General features: G+C 40.7%; 1 protein-coding gene across 3 annotated transcripts in view; it reads right to left on the bottom strand.

Annotated features, from left to right (window-relative positions):
- Window positions 1-14,173, bottom strand: part of PIK3CG (phosphatidylinositol-4,5-bisphosphate 3-kinase catalytic subunit gamma) — a 33,217-nt gene extending 19,044 nt beyond the window's left edge. The window contains exons 1-4 of one of the 3 annotated variants that reach the window (XM_039723730.1): window positions 13,908-14,173; window positions 6,118-8,133; window positions 1,938-2,003; window positions 1,607-1,832 (exon numbers count right to left, since the gene is read on the bottom strand). In XM_039723730.1, the coding sequence (XP_039579664.1) occupies window positions 1,607-1,832; window positions 1,938-2,003; window positions 6,118-8,121 (2,296 nt within the window). In that variant the 5' untranslated portion in view covers window positions 8,122-8,133; window positions 13,908-14,173. Of the gene's footprint in view, window positions 1-1,606; window positions 1,833-1,937; window positions 2,004-6,117; window positions 8,134-9,320; window positions 9,723-13,477; window positions 13,657-13,907 lie in introns of those variants that run through there. The other 2 variants (XM_039723733.1, XM_039723731.1) reach the window with 2 other exon arrangements.
- Window positions 14,174-23,010: the final 8,837 nt, after the last annotated feature.

The raw sequence follows: 23,010 nt of genomic DNA, 5'->3' as shown, positions 1-23,010 counted from the left end.
AACAATTATGAACTTAGAAATGTTGGGACAATTGCTACTGGAACAGTATGGACCGAGCAGGAAGGAATTTGTTCTTTACAGAAAATCCACAAACACTGGAGAAATATATACAAGAATAAGATGAGACTGCATGACAGAATGAAATTAAACAGGATACAGCATTCAAACTGAAAATATGAACAATTACGAACTTAGAAATGTTGGGACAAAAAAAAGCAATAACCTAGAGAATAAATTTTTGGATATACATTTTTAAAAATATAAGTAGAGAGTGCCTGTAGAAAAAATGATGTCCTCAATAATCAGAGAATAAATTACATTAGATATAACATTATTAGGACACTCCACAGTTTCAGGGAGGCTTATTCAGTGAAAATGTCAATTATATAAGTCATCTTTCAGTGTTCTGCTGTACATTACATCCAAAGATTCTTTAACTTCAAAACCCAGTGGGTGTTAATATGATTGCTTTCTCTTGAAGCTTTTCTTCTTTGCCCACATATCCTTCAAAGATAATGTATTATGAAATCCACTGCTCTTATAGACATGTACATCTTCAAGGTTGTATAGTTTCTTTCTAAAATATGTAATTCTGACTAAATACATTTTGGTTATAGAATACTTTAAGAAAAATTTAGGAAGTATTTTAGAAACTGTTTTATATGGGGTTTCAGTAAGTCCCTTAACTCACACTATGTGGTAACATAACTGATTTTTCAATATATATTGAAGAACAAATGCATATTTTCTTCAAATGTCTTTCGAAACACCACCACAGTCACTTCTGCATAACCAGAGTGGAAAAGCTTCCCCATCCAAGGACTTCCTGGCCTGGAGCATACCAGGCTGAACATGCAGGAATAGGTAGTCTCTCTACAGCTTTTAGAATTTTAATACTGTCATATGTCCCCTCACACTTACTCCCAACACCAAGCAAGTAGCAGGAATGAGGATAAACAAGCTTTTAAGAAAGTTGGGGGTGGGGGGAAAGGCAAGCAAAACCCAGAGATAAAGAGGCACTGCATAACCCTACTGTGGCTTCCAAAGCGGTGCTTCCAAGAACTGGAAATAACAATACAACATCTGTCTCACAGCACTCCTCAAAGCCACACCCTGTATATTCAGGCCTGTACCACTAGCTACTTGTACCAGAGGCTGCACTGGACTCCTTCCTGATCTTCCTGCCAAAAATCTCCTAGTGAGAGTTTAGAGGAAGGCTGTATTTCTTGGCAAGCATTACTTTTAATTTCCAGTTAATATTTGTGTCTTTTTTCAGCACTGGCATTCAGCTAATGTACAAGAACTTATCTGTTTCCCAGTTGGCATGGCTTGAGGTACAAGAAGATAAGCCAAAGCTTGGGAAAATACTGGGTGACTAGAACATGGATATTCTTCCCCTTTTGGGGTGAAATGAGCAAACAAACCTATTACTGGTTCAGTCATTATTAACTTACACTCACATTTTAAAGGAAGTAAAAATGATGCCCTTTGACAGCAATTTATCCCCAAATTTTCTTTATGAACAATATAATTTGCTGCCTAGTTTTTCACACCCAAGGAGAAGAAAAACAACATTAACAACAAAGAAATGCCTGTTAGCAAATACCTTGAGAAGTAACATCATACTTTTCTGCAGAAACTGATTTAATCTCCATTGTGACTTTATGCAGCAATTCAATTACTTGAACCTGCTTCATGAAATCATGCAGCATTGCTTTTCCACAGCCCCTAAGGTAGGCTTCAAGGATGACTGCAAACCTCTGTTGGTAGTGCATGGACTGGGCAATTTCACTTCTTAAGAACCAAAACAAGAAGTGACCAATTCTTTTGTTCTACAGGTAAAGAAAAACAGTACAAATTAGCATTCATTTCTTGATACAAGGTTTTAATAAAGCCAGCATCTTTAGTATGAGCTGGCTATATTTTGAAGTACTTACTCTCAAACCACGTTTCAGCAAAAATCTGGCTAATGCGCTGTCATGATATGGCTCAAATTTCACAGCCTGAGTGATACAAACATAAAAGACATGGTGTTAACACATTTAGATCCCACTGCTTAATTAACCAGTGACATCTAGAGAACACACAGCTGCAGGAGTAGAAAATGTGTAACAAAGCAGGTCTTTTTGAGGCTTCTCTGTCTGATTCAAGAAGCACATTTTGTTTGCAACAGATTCTTTTCAGGTTTATTACTAATGTGACAACTCCCTAACCACAGAGTCCAACCTGAACATATGCACAAAGCAACGTCATTCTTGGCAAAAACCAGCAAGATCAGAAACCAGCAAGATCAGAAACCAAGACTGAGAATGCTTGAAATGATTACTGACAGATGGAATAATGTATTTGTAATAGCCCTTAAATAAAATGTTTCAATGATAAAATACTGGTTTTGCTCAACATCCACTAATTTGAGACTAGGGCACCAGGATTCACTGGTGGGCTCTCCAGAAAAAAACAGAATACAGGAGCAGCTTTTCAGAGCACTTACTTGGCCTTTACTCCATAAATGAATGACAGAATAACAGCCCTGATACACATCCTACAATAATGAAGTACAATTAAGAGGAAGACTTCACCAGAGCTTTTTTTTACTGACTGTGAAAACAGATGTATTTTTTCTCCTTCCAAAGCTGCTCCTCTCCACCCAAGCCCACAGACATTTCCAAGCTACTGCCAAAAAAGGGGGTGGGAAGAGAAAGTCAACAACTATTTTCAAGTGCCAGTATTGGAATTTTGTTTTTGTTATTCTCCATCATAATAACCAAGTGAATTGGTCTACCAGAAAACCATCACACTTCCAGATTCTGGGTAGTACCAGGGAACTTCTCCACTTCAACTCATTTTTCCAATAGCTTCTTTCATATTGCTTGAGGAATTCAAGCTTACAGAAGGTTTGTATTCAGATTAATGGTGGAAAAAAGTATGCACTTATATGCAATGGCAACAGAAGAGAAATAAGAAGCGTACAATCTATAAATCAGAGTCACAAAATCCCTGTCATGGACTGAGGGGGTTGGTGAATGGCTTCAGGTTCTGGAAATAGAGTGCCAGGAAGCAGACTGCAGGGAGATTAGGGGAAAACAAAGGGATGCGCAGAGAGCTGGGTGCATGTAGTGTGCTCAGCTTTCAGAAGCAACAAAGTATGCAAACCTCTAGCAATAGTTATTCAACAGAATATAATGGCTCTTTCAAGATCACTGTGGGCTGCAGCTTGCAAAGAAGCAACCAAGCCATCAGCAAAGCTCTGCTAAATTCATCAAACAAATCATAGTTTTATAAACTCTTACAAATACTGGGCACATAGTTGCGTTTTTATTATTAAAATATCAACATGATTTCTGAAATGTAAATCATCCTGTGGGTTTAATCTAAAGAAAAAAAAATTAAGTCAACTTACAAAAATGTCACAAAGACATGTTCTTTCTAGCTGCTTGCTAAGAGACAGACAAGAAAGCTAAGCACCAGACAGACAAAAAAGCCAAGCACCAGACTTGCCCTTCTCCTGTATCATAATTCTGCAAGAACTGTCTTGACTGTCTGCAGTACTGTTTTATATCCCCAAACAACATCACCTTATTTAGGAAAGACAATGAGAATTTACAAATATAACAAGATATAGATCCTTTTACTTTGTGTACGAGATTATGAGGTATGAGGGGTTTTTAATAAAAATTAATTTTCACTGCAGTAAGATGCCCAAAAGCAATAATTATCACATAAATTCAAATGGATTTTCTTACAGTTCCAAGAAAGCCTATTATAAACCTCACTCTGGTATATACTATGCCTAATGTTCACATAACCTTGAAAAACAAGTTAAGACTGAAATACAGCCAAATAACTGACCATTACTTCAAAACAAAACCTCTTATTGAACTTGCAAATATATTTTAACAGAAAACAATATTAAAAAATGCATATACGACCATCCTTATTGAGCTGATGCTTTAGATAATTATTTTTAACAGTCCAGCCCTTTTTTCTTTACAAAGTCAAATATCAACTTCTGCACAGCAACAATAAAAGCTGGCCATTAGCAAATGTCTGCTGGTACAGACCTGTGTGTACCTTTTCCTTGTCAATTCAGCAGAAGGCCTTTACTCACTGCCATATAGATGCAGTACAGTCATTGGTGTTTATCTTACAAAGAATTTTGTTGCATTTTAACTATCCTATCCATGGTTTATCAACTGTGCACTGAAGAACAGACATTATAAGAAGGTCAATAGGTTGATTTATGGTGTAGCTGCTTCTATTAGAAATAACCTGTGGGGAAATAAAATACTTGATTTCTAACTCTACAGAGGATAAAATAGGAATATCCTGTGCAGAGTGAAATAAGCCATAAAGCTTTCATAAAAAAGTGACAACCATTTGCAGAAGAGATGTATCCACTGGAGCAGAGGAATGACATCCATTCTCTGAAAAATGCAGATTTTAAATACACTGTAATACCAGAACTTTGCTGCAGAATGCTGATAGCTTATGTTCCATAGTTAGCTAAGAAATAAAGACAGGGAAAGCAGCAGAGATGTAAAAGTTGGAATCTAGTAAGTTTTTGTTTTTAAGGATGGTAAGCTCATTATTTCTTACAACACCTCTTACTGAAAATGACACAGTGAAGTTAAGGCACTATGATTTTATGCTACAATATTTTATTTAACTGCTAGAAAGGTTTATTCTTTTTAAAACTTACCAGATTTGTACTTCCTGAAAATAAATAATTAACAAAAAAACCAATGGAAACAACCCTAGTATTTCACCTATTTTCTCAGACATTTTGATAGCAACCAATCATCATCCCAAACTCCTAATTTAAATACAAAAAAAAAGTGAATAAAATTGCTGAGCCACATTCAGACAGCAAAGCTCAAAGCCAAGCACATATATAGCAGCAGCTACGTGGGAGGCCCAATGAGGCAACTGTAGCAACTCCTTTGGTTAATGCAGAAGTGCATAAATTCTGCCTAATCTTCAGACAAGCAAAGACAAGGCTCAAAAGGCTTTGTTTCAAGACCTACCAATGTGCAGCAAAATCTGAAATACTAACTTCATTTTCCTGGGAATCTGAGCTCTCTCTGAATCTGCAGAAATAAAAAGCTGCTTCCCCAGCTGCAGTAGTTCCATTTTTTTTTCTAAATTTTGAATGTTGTCCTCTGATTCTTTGAAAAAAAGCATTTCCTGCTCTGAGGGATACCAGCCTTTCCATGCAAAACAGAGCCCTGTCGGGTGCAGGAGCCACGCAGCCCCAGCGGGCTCCAGGGGCTGTGCTTACCAGGAAGAACACAAGGTTACACCTTCCATCAGGCACCAGAGGAGACTTTGTCACTGCCAACTGATGGCATCGTGTTGAGAGAAAAGCAACCAAACCAAGTTTCTTATGTAACTGATATAAACATTCCCATGTTTGATCTGGCAGATGCACACACAATCTGCTTCAAATCTATACAGCAGAGATCCCTTGCCATTAGAACCCCAATTTTGTACCCAAGTTCCCAGGACTTAATCTTAGTATATAGTCCTATCAATTCTGATCTACTTTCAAAAATTTTGGGGTGGGAGTTTCTAGATAAATTTGCTTCCCTTAACAGCACAAGACTGAAGTTGCTGCAACATACTGTGTAATTACACTGGTGTTCATGACCAAAAACTCAACCCCAGATTTTGCTTCAGGCCTTGCCCATGTCAACATCTACATTTACTTTCTTTCTATCTACACTCCTTCTAAACTATCAGTAAAGTCAGTCAACAACTCTTCAGTGCTGTGTGATTCAAACCCAACATGAACAGGATTACAGACAGCACAGTTAGGATTTACTCCCATCATAGCTGTGCTGGCATAAACAATTTCCAGAAAAACTTACTACTGTAAACACAAGATGCAAATTGTAAGACACAAGGCAATGGTGCCACAAAAACATCAACAAAGGCAAAAGACAAAAAGTAGGAAAGTGTATTTTACATTACTCTGGATACTACCACTGCTCTGACTAAACACTGAAGACTTCAAAACTAAGGAATACTAACAAGACCTACTAAAATGGGAAATGCAAATTATGGGGTAATGCAAATGTATTCCTGGAAGTCAGAGTTCAGGAATGCAAATACACCTACCTGCACAAGCTGTAAAAGATAATGAAGAACATCATCATCTTCCAAACTTTCCAGTTTTTGAACTGCCATTGCTCGGACATTTTCGTCTGAAAAGTTACAGTCCAGAAGTTGCATTGTGAGTCCAACATCTAAAGTGCTCTGATCCCAAGCCTCTTTTTTAGCTAGCAACTGGTATGTTTTGGCCACTATTTCTTGTTGTCCCCATTTCACAGAGCTAAGCAGCTTAGGATATGCTTTGGGGTGCTTTATGCTCTCATATCTAAAGTGCCACAACAGTTCTTTGTCCTCAGGAGAAAGTGGATTAAGTGGGTCAGTTGCTATGATCTCTTCAAGTTGCTTGCGAAGCTGGTTGGGCATTTCAGCTCGGGTCCTGTCCCCCTGGGGGTCTGATGATATCCTGTGCTTGGGCAAGGCAATTGGGTGACAGTATTTGTCCAGCACAATAGAGATAGCCATTGAGTTTTCTTTATCTGGGTTAGTTGCTGATGTGAGTTTGTCTGCATTTATACTTCCTTGTTCTTCCCCCTTACCTGGAATTTTCCACATATGGAGTACATACTCCCCACTTCGCAGCAAGAAACGGTGATCTATCAACAAAAGATTTACATAATAGAGAAGCTGGGTTTTGCATTTTGCATCAGAGTTGGAGGATTCATGTGACTGAAGGTTTGTCTTTGCAGATGGTCCCTGTGCTTTGCCACAGTATATCTGAAGATTCAGAAGTGCTCCTTTAGGCAAATCCTTGATTTTGATATCAAATTCCAACCAAATATTCCACAGAACCTCCTCAGTAAAAGGCTTTGATGAAGTTCTTCTCTGTGAAAGGAGCTGCTGCCCATGTTGAATGTTAGCCTCTACAAACACAGTAAGATCAGTATTTCTTGGTAAAACTGGGATATCAATGCCAATTATTTTCACTCTAAATTTCCTATTACAATCCCACAAAGAGATAGTGAAGACTCTCTCGTGATCTTTTCCATCTATTGTCAATTGTTCATGATACCCTGTAACTCCTGTACAGTCATCCACCAAAGGCCATTCTTCCTTCTGAACCTCATCTTCATTTGGGTCCGGGGGATTGTCGAGGACAAGGTGGATTTCTTCCCCATTCTTGAGGCACTGTCTTATCCAGTGAAAATCTTTGATTGGTGTCTCCCCAGTAATGTACTCATCTCTGCCACAAATCCTGAGAACAAAATCCAGTTCGCTGTGATCTTCAGGAATGTCCATCAAAGATTTTTTCTTTGCCATTTTTGTGAAAAAGCTGTGGAGAATCATATCTGGAGTGTCATCTATTGACACTTTAATTTTCTGACTAGTCGTTCCTCTATGTATGATTATGAAAATGTTATTATTAGTGATCTTTTTAAATAAATATTCTGGGAGTGGCTTAGATGTAGTCCATGGGTGCATTGCATATAATTTAGGATCTCTGCAGGCTACCTCTATCATTCGTGGAGTGACTAATCTGCGCCGGGTAAATTCTAGTTCATCATCGTGTACATTGCTTACATCAGTGACATCATAACCAATCAAATCATTAAGTTGCCGCTGAAACTCCTCAACTTCTTCTGATGGTTTTTGTTTCTGGACAACATAGATCTTGCCTACCTTCTTCTGTAACACCTTCCAGTACAGTATGCAGTCCAATGTCTGTAACACTTGATGCTTATCATAAATTTCATACCATTGTCCTTTCTTCTGATACTGCAGAATAAACTGATCTGGGGTGAATGCATGGTAGAAGTCTGTGACTTGACTCGTCTCTATTGCACGCATCCAAATCTGTGCCTTCATCTGCTCAACCGTACAGTTGCCAGCTATTTCAAGTAACATCATTTCTGGTGCTTTAGTATGTTTATTGCTTGTAGGTAAAATGAACTCAATGGATATCAGTTCCATTGATGAAAAACTACTTGGTGTGCAATGAGGTTTCATTCTTCTTCTCCTTCGTTTGTTTTCGTCTCTCATAACAACGGGCTGTTCATGATCCCCCAACTCCATGCCAGAAGAAATCTAGGAAAGCATACAATTACTCCATTACTTTCTCATTTACATTTATCTTTACTCTTATTTTTAACTTTTCATATACATTTTTTATATTTCCACTTCCCCTTAATTTCTGATCACAAATACTTGATTTACATGAACCACTTCAGATGTAATATATTCAATTCAATACCAAATATAAATAAAAAAACCTCCAACCAACTCTCCAGTGATTAAGTAATTAAGATAGAGTTTTTAAACATCCTGCCCAGATTTTACTGAAGATCAGCAGTTTGAATGTGTAATCTCCATATTGATTAGTTCTTGCTTCTGTTTGATCAAGCACTGATTCTTCTGCTGCCTCATCTGTTTTGATGCTGCTGATGTTAACATACATGGGTTTTCTTAGAAATCAAAAGACATACTCCTGTATATTAATAGAATGCAGTCCCACTGAGCTCCAGGAATGGCAGAAAGTAACAAAACAAGTGATTTATTAAGTGATTTATTGGCAGTCTGGACAGATATGAGCCTATTCCCAGTTTTCTCTGCCTCTCTTTTTAGTGATGAGGAATCAGGACTTCAACCTAAAAAAAAGCCCTTAGGATGCAGAAGTCAGGGACTATTTCTGAAGATATGTTTAACGTGCATCTAAATTCAAGGCAAGTGTCCTTAGATGTGCTTCTTTTAAATAAATCAATTCACCAGACTGATAATATCCATCCATTTTCAAAGTACACACTGCCAATATGAACTATTAGTTTGTTACAGAAGAAAAATCTCCCAAGCTGATGCTGATTTATTACCCTATACATCAAATCACACCTAAAACACCAGTAAAACAATATTAAACATGAGTATCCTACCTTATCAGCATTCAGTAAACAAAAAAAAAAATTGTTTCTCAGTTAATCTCCATTGACCAATATTGAAGTGGAAATTATTCAGTGATGATTGAGTGCACTCGCACAAGCCAAGTTACAGCAACAGACTGAACTTCTTTACCAAGTAAGACTTTCTACACATAAAATCCTTAAGTGCTGGAGAAGAGTAAAAGCCAGTGTAATCATGCCTTAGCAGATAAGAAGTGGATAAAAATATAAAATATTAAATTCAAACAACATAGCATGCTAACTCAAATTCTTCTGAGTTCCAGAAAGCAGCGACTGTGGACACACCACCACTATAACTGACAAAGTACAAGGAAATATTACCTGCTTATAAAACCAAGGCTGAATTGCTGAAGATTATTCATTTGTTTAATTTTTGTAGTTCCTATTTTTTAAAGGAAGATCATTCACACAAAAGATTTCTTTGTTTAAGCTGTTCTGCTTTTCTTGCTTGCTCTCATACCCAGATGCAAAGGAAGTGCTGCACTTACCAGGAAGGAAGTTTTAACCAAGTTGATTATACATATGATTGCTCATTTTAAAAGAAGTCAGAATGCTTTTCCTGTTACAACAGCAAAAACACACCAACAGTACATAAATTTAACACACACGTATAGAAGACATATTTAGAACCTGTTGAAAATAGCAAAGAATCATCTGAGCAATAAATTTAATTAATTAAAATAAGATATTTAAACAAAATATATTTTTGAGAGATTACCTCCCAAAAGAATTGAACACAAATAGTAGATAAAAGACAACTAAATGTGCAATGTTGCATTATTTTTATTTGCATTTGAGGCCTCCCAACTTAAATTCACTAGAGATTTGTAAGCCAGTCTCCATACAGGCATCTCATAGAGAGTGTATATGCCAAGGATCTTGCATATACAGCAAGCAGCAGAATTACTGGGCAGCCTTACCCCAAATATCTTTAACTGATTCATTTATGATTGCAAACACACAGTGAAATCCACTAGAAATGGTGACTTTACATTCAGGAAAAAATTAAACCAGAGACTTTCAATCCTAATTCTTGTGTTCAACTATAACCTGAGGTGCTGCTCTTTTACTAAAAAAATAATCCCCACAGAAAAAAATATTATGGAAAACATGTACAAAACAGAAAGAAAGGACAGAAAACTGTCTAATTTCATCCATTTTCCTCATGACTTTTCCAGTGAAATACTGATCTTTTGAAGAGCAACCAGCAGTACAAATCCTACAGTGGTAGATATCATGCAAAAAATGATGAGTCTTGAAAAGGAGAAAAAAAAATATTAAACAACTGGAAGTTTGTCCACCAAGAGTGCAGTGCCTTTTTTTAAAACGTATGCATGTTTCCTACTTATAAGACACATTTTTATAAAATTGTGAAAAATAACCCCTCCCTCTGTATTGGCAAAAAAAATCTGACAGTATCTTACCTGCCTCCAACATGCCAAGGTTGATTAACACTCTGCCAAAGTTAAAAAGCAGAAAATACCCTCCACCACTGACACAGCTCTTCTCTCTTTGAGCATCACTCTGCTTGTCAGCTAAGATCTTTTCTTTTTAGAGGTTATTTTTCCCAGGAAGTCAATCTGGGGGAAACACATTCTGTCCCAGATCCCTCTATCTTTTAAAGCTAGTATTTGAATTTTCTTAAGGTAGTGGTGAAGTTACCCTGAACATTTTGTTGCTGACATGAAATCTACCCATCTTGGCCAAGACACCTCCTCCACCCACATTCAGCCTGTCAGCATTCATCAGCCACAGCCTTTGTGGCATCTCAGCACTACACACTGTGCTCCTCTCTCATCTCAATTCTAAAATACAATGTAGTCATATATTTCCCTTCATTTAGACATAAGCAACTAGCATTAAGGTTTTTTTTCATGCCAACAGACTATATAGATTTGTTTCAGTGTCCTTCCTCTAAAAGTCATTGTGCTGCCCCATTAACTAAACCTGGAGTCATTTCAGTTTCTTTGGGTTCTGCAGATCTAGGAACGCTTCCTGGTTTAAAATGTCCTCAGCTTGCTCCCTGAGTCATGTACTTAAGGATTAATTCTTCAAACATACATACAAATAGCTCTTCTACCACTACTCCATAGATCAAGACCATCAAGACAAGCAAAGGCAGCATTTCTCCCTCATGCAGCAGAGAACTAATCTGTACATTTCTCAGTGAATGCAATTGTTTCACTCTCTCATCCACTTATAAAAGCCACTTCTGTGGGTTCAGATATCCCCTCACAAATTGCAAAAAAAACAACACAAAATGCATGGGACTTCTGTAGCTGTCTTGCCCATACAAGGCTGTCTTTTCTCCTGCACTCATTTGGGCTGTGACTTGTCATGTCTAGTCCATTCCAACCCAATATCCATCCCCCGTTCTGCTCTGACCCCTTTTCCTCAGCTTCAGAAGGCAGTTCTTGGAGTGACAGTTGTCTCTCATCTGTCTCTGCAACGACCCATTCTTGATGACAGCAAATTGTATCCATTCCCTGCTGATCCATGGCAAAACCGTATTTCCTCATGCACATGAATCATAAAACTTTGATATTTATAAAGAAAAATCATTTCACGTTAAGTTCCTAAAACCTCAATCATGCCTAAGCTTTACTTGCAGTATTGACACTTCAAAAACTCTATTGCAACAACACCCCAAGAAAAGGGGGAAAAAAAATCTGTTTTATTTCTAATTCTAATGAGCATCATCAGCCCTGACTATCCCTGTATTACAAGAACTGTCCTACACTGGTCTAAAAATCCTGATGGAGACCAATGGAGAAGGAAAAGATGCGACAAGCAACCAGTCTTGCCTTTGTCTCCAGTTGTGTTTCTATCTCATCACTCAGGTCATAATAAACACTGGTCTAAAAATCCTGATGGAGACCAATGGAGAAGGAAAAGATGCGCCTAAGACAAGCAACCAGTCTTGCCTTTGTCTCCAGTTGTGTTTCTATCTCACCACTCAGGTCAGCAACCTGATCATAATAAAACCAGCAAAAAAATTGGTTAATTTTCAGCTGGATCAGTTCCTTTGTCTGACTCAACACTTGCAGGAGTGGTTGGGCAGTGATGGAAGCGAAGGAAAGGGAATGGAGCCAACACAGTTAAGCATAACTGAGACTGAAACATGATTCACAGCAGGATTAGGAGATACACTAACAAGTAAAGTTGTTAAATTATTTGAAAAAAATGGCTAAAGGTACTTTAAAAAGACAATGTGGTATTACTATGTATTACTTATTTGGCTACAAAAATTTTAGGACGGCTGTCAATCTTGACTGCTCTGTTAAGACTATGTTAGAACTCTACCAATTACTATCATGCTTATTCCATATTAGCTCCTGCTTCTGTTTTAATCCATCATGTGAAAACCTTATTTCAAAATTATTCTTTTCACTTCAGTGAGAACTCCTTCACAGACAACTCAACTTTCAAGAAAATAAGCACTCTCTACCAGAGTAAGAATAACCTTGCGCACGCATTATGTAAAGACAACACTAAAGCTTACTTTCACAGTTTTAGACAAAGTTCACTTGAAAGATATACTTAAAAAAACAAAATTACTATGACAAGACTCAATGTTTTCCAAGCAACACACTATATCTACTTGCCCACACTGTTGTGTAGCAGGACATGACTTTCCACTTGCTGACAGGAGCACATCCTCCCTACACCTGCAGTGATCCAGTGCTGAACTCCACAGATAAGATACAGCACTAACATTTCAAGTGTGAACACAACAACAAAATACCACTTGACTCATTGTCAGATACTCTAACAACTACTAGCTCTAATAGTGAACACAACAACAAAATACCACTTGACTCAGTTTCTTTGTCAGATACTCTTAACAACTACTAGCTCTAATGGGAAATAAATCAGTGCAGGTTCCCATTAGCAAGTCAACTTTACAGGTAATGCAGCCACACTCCCCATCAAAAGAGTATGAACCAGCAGACAGAGCTTGGTCGGGAGGCTGGGGAGCCAATCAGACTGCAATTACAGCTGGAGCATTTTCAGGATGCCCTGCCTGCACCACCTTTAGATTCTATATGAGTTATCTATTTGGGACTCCTGGAACAAACAATAACTTCTAGCTGGCTCTGTAAATTTAGGTAAGAATTTCGGCAAAGTTCTAGTTAACTGGGGTTACACAAGTGATGTTGTAGTAATCTCCAAGTAATCCACCTTGGAAGCAACACTTTGAAGAGTTTTAAAACCCAGAGATCGCTGCTATTGTTCCTGCCGGGACACACTATTTAGACACTGCCTGTCAACCTGGACCCGATTTTCCAACACTGATTGTTAACTGCGTGATGTAATCTACACCAGCAAGCAACTCAAGAATGCCCTCAGCTATTATTTCAGAGGAATTGTGGTGTGGAAAGGTTTCATGGTCTACATGTATCAGACACAAGAAATTTGTTGGATGAAGAAACAGTTACTTATTGTTTAAAAGCCGTGCTGTAGCAGAGCTGACTCACTGATCTCAAGACTCGAGAGAACTGTCTACTGCGATCCTTCACTTCGCATTGTTTCACTCAACATTCCAACAGCCTCCTCAGCGGGCTCGGCATCAAACTCGTTAACTCCTGTTCGGGCCACGACGTGAGGCGGGACCAAGGCCGGGCAGCACGGGGGGCTCAGCAGTGCCGGCTGCGGCGGGGACGGCGGGGCGACCCCGGCCAGCTCACACCCCCGCGGGAAGGGGCTCTGCGCACGGGGCACGGGAGGCGGCGGGAGCAGCGGGCCGGGGCTGCCTGCCTGCCTCCCTCCTTCCCTCCCGCCCCCGGCCCACCGCCCGGGCCCAGAGATGGCGGCCGCTGCCGCCCGCGGGAGTGCGAACCTCGCCGCGCCCGCNCCCGGGGCGGGATCCGCCGCGACCCCCGCTGCCCCCGGCACAGAGCTACTCACCGCAGCGGCGGCCCCGGCTCCGGCCCCGGCTCCGAACAGGTGTTCCCCTCAGCAGGAAGCGGCGCGGGCTGGGGGCTGGCGGCGCGGCTCCATAGCCGGCGGCAGAGGCAGCTCCGCAGCCGCCGCCAATCACACGCCGGGCGAAAAGGGAACCGGCAGCGGGGCCTCCCCGCCCCGCGGCGGCCTCGGGCACCCGGCCCCGGCCCGGCCGCATCGGCCGGAGCGCGCACAGACCCGCTGGTGGGGTGGGAGCACTGCAGCCGCCGTGAGGCTAAGTCGGCAGCACAAGGCACGCAGGACGTGTCCCGGTGTCAGGCAGCAAAACCTCCCTGGGCGCAGCTTCCTGAGGTGCTCCTTGCCCAGGGCCCCACAGCCGCCTTGCCCATGGCGCTCCTGCAGCGACCCCCGCCTGCCCGGCCAGCCCTGACAGCTCCTTCAGCCCCACACCTCAGGGCAGGGACAAATTGGTTTGTCTAAACTGCCCTTAAAAACCCCTGGAGATGGCAACCTGCTCCAGCGCGGCGGTCTTCTGCTTAGCAAAGGTTTTCATGCTGATTACAATTCTTTTCCTACAGACTGAGCACCTTGCTTTTCTTATTCCTCTTATTCAATTTGGGGGATTTCTTCCTCCCTCCCCTCCAGCTACTTTCTTGTTTGAATTTGCTGTGTTAACTGTTTTTCTACTATTTTTCCATCTCCAGACAGGGCAGTCCTTGATCTCCCTTTTTAGGTCACGTTTCTTAGACCTCCTGTGATTCCTGTAGCTCGCCTCCGGGTTCTTGCCAATTGGGCCACTTTGTTTTTGGAAAGCACTGCTCAAAACTGGACATAGTAGTATTCCAGCTAAGGCCTTGCCAAGGCTGCCCACAGCAGGAGGATTAATTCATCAGTCTTACGGTGCCAGACTCCAGCTGCAGCTCAGGCATAACCACTCGGATTCAATTCAAACAAACAAACAAACAAACAACTCCCCCTCACCACTCTTTCCCCATTCGGGCTGCTGGTTGTTTGGTTCTGAATGGAGCTGAGTGTTTCTGTCTCTACAGCTCTTGTTCAGAGTGAACAGCAAAACTCTTTCCATTATTATGTTGAAACATTTTTTTTACCCAGATCTTGCAATGAGATTCACAGGTGAACTCTGTATGGCACAGAGTACACACACTTGCCCTGAAAGCTATGCTGACATAAGGTTACATCTTCAGGGAGCACTCCATAAGACCATAAGTTACCACAAAGACTTTAAAAATTATTACGATTTTTCTAGATACATATTCTTCCAGAGAAAGACAATATCAGAAGGAAATGTATGCTACATGTACATATGCTATTATAAAAAGTTGGATAATTGTTCTTATAGCATGGATGGATTCTTTTGACTAAAAAATAATTTGTGTGGTGTTAAGAATCATACCAGTCTGAAGCAGAAAAGGGAAACTTCTGTTTCAAAATGAATATACATTACAATGAGCTGTGTCTGTAAGGAATCATAATAACTGTACTGGCCTCAAGTTCCCTTTTACGTGAAAGCAAAGCAAAAACCTTCAACAGCTTCCATGTGATGTGTGTGCAGCATAGGGGAAACACAGTGAAGACTCACTTCATGCTTGGTTTTGCCTGGTACAATGGGTAATATCCGTCAAAGCAGTTCAGTTTTGCACAGCATTACTGAATGCTTTAAAAGACATTTAAAAGCCTTATCAAAATAGGAAGTCTTTTTTTGTTGTTTTTGGCTGGATCCCCAGATGGATCACTCCGGGAACACAAGTGTAGCCAGTTTGGCGACTAAGCCTGTTAAAATCCGTGGACTTTATTTGGGGATGCACAAACATATGGAGATTTGAGCAGCTGAATAAAAAGGCTGTCATTTGTCAAAAGACAATTATAGAGGGGATAATTTACAGCCAGAGCAAATGACACATTTCGTGTTGATTTCAGCCAGAATTGTATAACATTTTTAAAATAGCTATAAGTCAATGTGGTGTTATTTGCAATGAAAGAATAAATTATTGTACTTAATATATTTGAGAAAGGTTGGTAAGCTGAAAATCTTGCTCTCTTCAGGATTTAGTATGTTAATAAAATATTACATTTTAGCAGTTAATCTTCAGCTCATCTATAAACAGCTTATTTTCTTTATTGCTTTTTCTGGCAAATCAAGTAATACAAACTTTCCTGTAGGCGAGGATGCTCTCCTTATAGGTTGTATATTCTTTAGAAATACACATTTTAACATTATTCCTGTTCATTTCTAGATGTGACTTAAAACCTTTCCCATAAATTATCATTTGGTTTGTTTGTTGTTTTTTTTTAGTCAAGAATGGCCTACACAATAAAGTGAAATGCATATTTTACCACATCAAAACCAGAACTTTAAAACAGTCAGGAATACCATAGCTTAATGAAGAAAGGTGAAGAACGCAATTTGATATTTAAATGAAGCTGATTTAATCAAAATTAGTCATGCAAAGACGCAATCATTTTGCTAATATAATCTTGTGGGGTGCAGTCAAAATGCAATTATTTCCTTTATCTACCAGCTGTAATAAAAATATGACAAGAAATTGCTGTCATGATTTTAAATGGGAGTTTTGGAGGTTGAAAAAAGTGTAAGATGGTATCTTTTGTATCCTCTGCACAGTCAAACATCAGTTTTTATGTCATTTAGTGGAGAAAGAGCGATAAAGAATAACAGCCACATTAAATGCTCAGCAACAACTTTATATACTGACATATGTTGGATGTAAATGTTCTGTTATCATTGACAAACTGGGTTCATTGCAATTTAGGAAATAGTATCTAATACTTCAAGTTGGTTTTTATTTTCTATATTGCCAGCAGAGGACAAAAATTAAATGCAGAAACTTTGTAGGTCTTGTAACAACAAAGTCGAAGCCTACCTGCCTAAATACAGCAATAGCTACGTTCAGTTTTGTAATTGCTTCTCTATGTAAAGAAAATGGAAAAACCCCATTGTATGATGCATTGTCCATCCTGATGGAATGATAGGTAGCCTTCTCCTTTCTTGGAGAATTTATAAGCTGGAATCTTCTAATTGTGTTTTAAACTCTTTGTGAAGCATTCAGGGGAAGATTTAAAACAAATTGACAGAATCCCTTTATTTACAGCTCTGCTGTGAAAACTGATCATGTAAATATGTGATCAGTTGTGTTAACATCATTGTCATTGATTTGTCCATATGCACGATCACATGGTAACTTTGGTATCAAAAATAAGCTTTTCTTCTTGCTATAACTTGCCAACAAGCAGAGGAGGAGTGAGCTGAATTTTAGTTTGGCTTTTGCATCATATTCTAGGTATGGTAGCTGCTTGTGAAAGGGATGTAAGTGACAGATAAGTGTTGCCTGCAGATCTGTCCTCCATTCACAGCTTTATGTCATGGGAAAGGCAGCTCTACTGGTGCTGGTTCTGGGTCGTTGCTTGGGGAAGCAGGAGAATGCTGTGGGGAAATAGGAGGATCCAGAAGAGCAAATTAAGGCTGGGCTCTTTCTGCATCCCTCTGTAGGCAGTTAGGTCCTCACTGGGATGTCTCCTATGTGAGCTTGGTCTAGGGGAATCTTTTAAGATCTGCTGGGCATGAAAGAAGCCTTGTGGCCTGATCCAGAAATGATTGCTGTTAACCTCTGTAGGCAGAGCAGAGTCAGGAAATCTCTAACAACAAAAAGACGAGTCTTTTCCATCTTTTTCCCATCTCCTCCAAGAAATACCCACTCTTTCCTCCTAATAGACTGGTGCTCCTGGTGATTGAGATTTTGCACAAAATCCCTCATTCCAAACACCTGAAACTTGCAAACAGGAAACAGCAGTTGTTCAGAAGCCTTCTGAGATACATCTGCTGAAGACTTTGTCTTCCATTCTACTGATTTAGGCTGTTATACTTCAGAATAGGTATTTAAAGCACAGGGGTGGGAGTGCAAGCTGTTTCCTCTGTACCACATGCATACACACTTCAGCTGAGATGTAAAACTCATATAATACCTCTTACTGGCCTAAATGCCTTTTTTTTTGTCTGTTCACACGTGTATGACTTTGTCAGAGATGCAGTCATTGTGGTAACAGAGTCTGTGTAAACAGATCTTCAAGATCACTGGTTATTCTTAGGGGAAACCCACAAGTTTTTATGGCTGCTGACAGAGGGAGGTCTCAGTATTAGATGGTGATGCAATATTGCATCATCTTGTGGTGTTGGGACATGACAGAGGAAGTGAAAGAGGTCAGAAATAGAAAAATAAAGAAAAGGAGTTCCCAATACCAACAAGGCCTCTAGTCTGATAGCATTATATTAAGTGCTCTTTAGTATAAGGTACGGACAAGAATTCCTCAGTCTCTGAAAGTTTCTGACACAGAAAACAATTAGTCTAATTTGCTGATACATTATGGGGTTTCTCTAGACAAGTTCTCTGAACTGTGTTGCTGTGCTATCCTTCTGTCCTGATATTTATTGCTCTTAATCTTTGAAAATTTGCTCAGCTGTATATTCATTTGTTGGTGCAATCTTCAGTCTGTGAGGAGGTAAATATATTTGCATTACATAGGAGTTATGTAAGGCTAGACTTTTATCAGAGGATTTCTGTATTTTTGTTCTCATAAATGAGTAATGTAAAATTATTTCTCTTTAAAGTACCTCATTGCCTCTCTCTGTATATTAAAGCAACATATCCTTTAGACAGAAATGTGTTCCTTACCAGAGTTTCAGGCACCCCACAGGCTAATTGATCAGCTGTCATAATACTCAGGAATACTAAAAAGATATTTAAAGAGATCTATTTGTTCCACGGAGTTTAGTTGAATACAAAATTGGCTACAAAGAAAGCTCCTTCCCAGCCTGGTCTTTTCTGGAAACATACCCTTAATCTTCTCCAACAGCTTTAAACTTTAATAGGTGGCCTTAGCAGAGTGTCCAGATCACCACATCTGAGGGGATTTTGGGGACTGAATAACAGGATTTCATTCCAATTCATTCCATTAATTTCATTTTCATTCCAAAATGCTGAATCCCTTGTACAGGAAGCCTGTGGGCAGGTCTGTTTCAGGAGGAGGCTGGGGATCCTGTCTGGGAGCTGGGAGTCCTGTTGGGATGCTGGCTGCACATCTGTGACAACACTCCACACACTGGGGCTGGTACCTCATCACAGTGGTAGCTTTGCTAGATAAACACCTCAGATTGGAATATAGAGCTTCTGGCTTTACAGACAAATCAAAGCCTTGCCAGCCAGCACAACCATGATGAGTAAAAGCCACTTTCAGTCCTGGAACTTTGTATATTTCTTTCCTAGAAAGAAAGCTGAGAAAAGCTGTGAACCAAACTTCCACATGGGAAGTGTCAATTCTTGCACACAAAACGAGGACAGCATTATGCTGTGGATATTAGTGCTTCCTCATGTGTCAGTCTGGTCTGTATATCTGGCTGTCCATTTTCTATGTCAGCCAGAGGTGGTTAAAGACAAACATGGAAACAAAGCCTAGATAAAACAGCTGATATTGCCAGACATCCTATGTATTTTAGTATTCCCTGAGTTACCATCACTAATATTGCATTAGCTATAAAATGCATATTTTCCTGCTAGCAGTGGAAAGCCAGGCATCTCCAGCAAAGTCTTGCAAAGCCTCTTCAGTATTTCACAGCTTGAAGCCTGAGCCATTCAGCAGGGGAGGTCGTGGTAACAGTTTGGGTGCGATGTATCCCAGTCGTTTGTAGCAGGCAGTAACTGCTGCAAAGTGTCAGTCGGAGCCTGCTTTTCACACTCTCCACAAAGTTGTGCTTTATTGTCCCTTGATCTACACTTTGGGTTGCAGTTCTGCACCCCAAAGCTCAAAGGGAATGTAGCAATGTCAGTCTCTGCACCATGATTCAGAGTCATGCTACCTCCCATGGATACCTGGATACCTGCTACACTACTGAGGTGTGATAGAAACCTTTAGTATCTCCTATTTCTGAAGTTAAAATATGTCAGTTGGCCAGATCATGTTTTCCAGGGCACGTAGAACACTGACCCCAAATAATGTTGGTCAAGTTAGGCCAGCTTGCCTGCAGCACTTGTGTGGCTGAAAACAGGCAGGAGATTGAGCTGGATCTCTTTATAGTTGTTCATCTGGCTTTCTGTCAGCAACTGAACACCCATAGCCCACAATAATAATTTCATGAACAACATTCAGAATTTTTTTGACACATTTCAGAAGCTACTGGAAGTCTTCCTAAATTCACATAATGAGGCAGACATGCAGGAGCCTTGTGTTTCATCCCAGCAGGGAGCAATTGTTCCTCTCTGGGAAGCTGATGTTCTTTCCCAGTATTTTCCCCTTGTGTCTCCAACAACAAAATGTTTTAGCTGAGATGGTGTGATTTTCCTTCTTGAAGAGAGTAACCTAGTCCTGGATAGAACAGATGCTGCAGTCTTTCCAAAGTACAACAGTGCCCTAAAAGGGTGTGGTAGGTTGTCATGAATAAGCGTATAGAGATGAGGGACACGTGGGAGGATCCTAGGATGGTATTTCCTTTCTGATCTCAGATGATTTTAAATACTCCAGATTGGCTTTGGACACTTCCTGGATTCCATTTAAGAGAAGAAAATAAAATAAATGTGTAGAAGGTCCTGCTATATCCAGAGGAAGAAGACAAGACCACACCATAAGAGGAATTATTGATATTAGGGATGTGTAACAAGCCCAGATGAATGAGTGACTTTGAAGACTGCATTTTGAAAATCCCTCCAGAAGAGTGACTACAAAATGCTACATAGCAGAGCTTGTTTTAGGCACAGAAGTTGCTGGTGTTGGTATAGCAGGCACTGTCGGGCCTGCCCTGAGGAGTGGCTGCAGATTTGGTGGGAAGCCAGTCCTTATGAATGAGCATCAATGCTACAGAGCTTCCCTGGGGAAGGGTGACCTGCTGGCACAGGACTACATGATCCCTTGGGCTCCAACACCTGTGAATGGGGCTTCTCAGACTTCTAGGAAAAAGTGAAGCCCAGAAGAGTTTAGTGATTCTGTCATCTTGACAGGCTGAGTGCTGGAGGTGGCAACCACACTTGGATTCTTACTTTTCACTGGTTTTGCTGCTTTTTAAGTAATTGGCATCACAATGGTTGTAGATGAAAGGGACATTTGAAAAGGTGTTGATGGGAGTTTAGGAGTTGAGTGTTTGCACTCAGGAGGTTGCCAATTAAGGGCAGCAGCCCAGAAAACCATGGCTTGACTGTACAGTGCATGAATTGACTAGGCATGTTAAAAGAACAGCGTTGGCTAAGTCATTTTCACCTGGATAAACAGCAAGATATTCAGAGCAGTGTCCCTCTGCTAAGAGTGAAGGCACATCAAAAGCTGATTGATCTGAAATTCCAGATTTAGCCTGTGAGATGCTCTGGTATCAGTGAGGTGAGTACCATGAACTAACCTCACTGAAACTCGTGGTAGATAAAATATATGGAGGCCCATGACAATATAATGCGTTCTTAACAAAGGAATTATTTAGGTGATGCACGGTCCATTGAGAGGTGCCACAAGAATAAATATATTTTAGGGTTCCATGTTAAGGGTTGAAAAGTGTGGAGCCAAGAACACTGAAGGCCCAGAAAGGACCTGATTTTGTGCACAGAGGGTGCACGTGCAATGGTAGCAGTGTTTGTGCTGGCAGTCATTTCAAAGGAACTTGGTATTACCCTGTTTTCCAGCCTTAATTCCATGAAAGAAGGAGTACAAAAAGCAAGGATTCTTGTCACTAGTGATTAGGGAAGAAACCAGCTGTTTCAGTTTGAGTTTGTCTGATAATCCCATTTAACCAAATTATGTGCATTGAAACGTTGTGGAGTTTGAGATAAGCAACTCCATCACATGTCCTGCAGCCAGGGAGAAGGGAAGGTCTTGCATTTTATATGCTTGGAGAAGTAAATGTGGCTCCTACAAACTCTTGCTCTCCGGAGACACCTCTGGCATTTTTCTGCTCGCCATGGCTGCGTCACCGGCAGCGGGTGTGACGTCACCGCTCGCGGGTGTGACGTCACCGCTCGCCCGGCCAGCGCCGGCATTGCGTCACGCGCAGGGACAGAGGGACCCTGGTGCTGTGGTGACACCTGCTGGGCCGGCAGGAACATCACCGGGGCTTTGTCCCGCCGTGAGCCAGCGGGGAAGGGCTCTGGATTTCTGTCTCCACCTGTCCCTGCCTCACCCACGGGCTGTGGAGAACCCTGTTAGTCACCAGAGTCACCCAAGTGTCAGCCAGCAGTGTTACCCACGTTAACCCAGAGTTAACCGAACCCACAGCCAGTTCTGGTTTCAGTCATTAATATCTAGGTAATTAAGGATCCTTAAAGTATGAAAGTACAAAGTATTTGTATGTTTCTGGATGAGTTGGTGACAATGATTTTGACTTATCTGTGCTTCAGCTACGTGTGTTTTATCCAAAACAAGCATGAGCAGAGCTTTCACATCCCACCAACTCACCATGTAAATTGTGTCATGTAAGCATCTAAATCCAGTTCTGGACATCCAGATCTTGTCAGAGAGGAGTAAGACAGGAAAGGGAGGACAGGCTCCATGGGAGAGCACAAGGTGCTGTGCCAGACTGCCTCTCTGCTGCCTACCAGGTTTTGAGCTGAGGCTTTGCCAGGGATGAGCAGACAGCTTGGATTAAGGAGCTCACGTGGGAGCTGGGGTCTCCAAACACTTTTCAGACTTGCTCTTGCTGGGGGTTACAGCCAGGGGTGCCCAGGAAAACTCACCTATCCAGGGGTGCCATATGACATCTTCAGGACACTAACACCTGGGTAGTCTGAAATTGTCCCTGAGGAACATGCATTGCTTGAGAGGGTGGCTGCTGATGCTGGGGCTGGTTCACATTCCTGACTTCTATAATCTTCCAGCAATGTGAATCTTGATGACTCCCTTGTAATTTCAATTTTTTTTTTCATTTTCCTGACTTCATTTTCTGCAAAATGTTTCCCTTCCTTGTACCCAGTATTACCCACGCTTCTGCCAAACCTTTTGGTAAGCCCTGCAATATCCCTTCTCTCAGCTCACATGGCTACATTTGAGTAAGTAACAACTTAATTTCTCCCACTGTGTGAAGCAGATAACTATCACAGACACA

The sequence above is a fragment of the Passer montanus genome, unplaced genomic scaffold (assembly GCF_014805655.1).
Source record: "Passer montanus isolate IOZ18808 unplaced genomic scaffold, ASM1480565v1 scaffold50, whole genome shotgun sequence".
NCBI lineage: Eukaryota > Metazoa > Chordata > Aves > Passeriformes > Passeridae > Passer > Passer montanus.
This window is presented reverse-complemented; position numbering and strand designations above follow the sequence as displayed.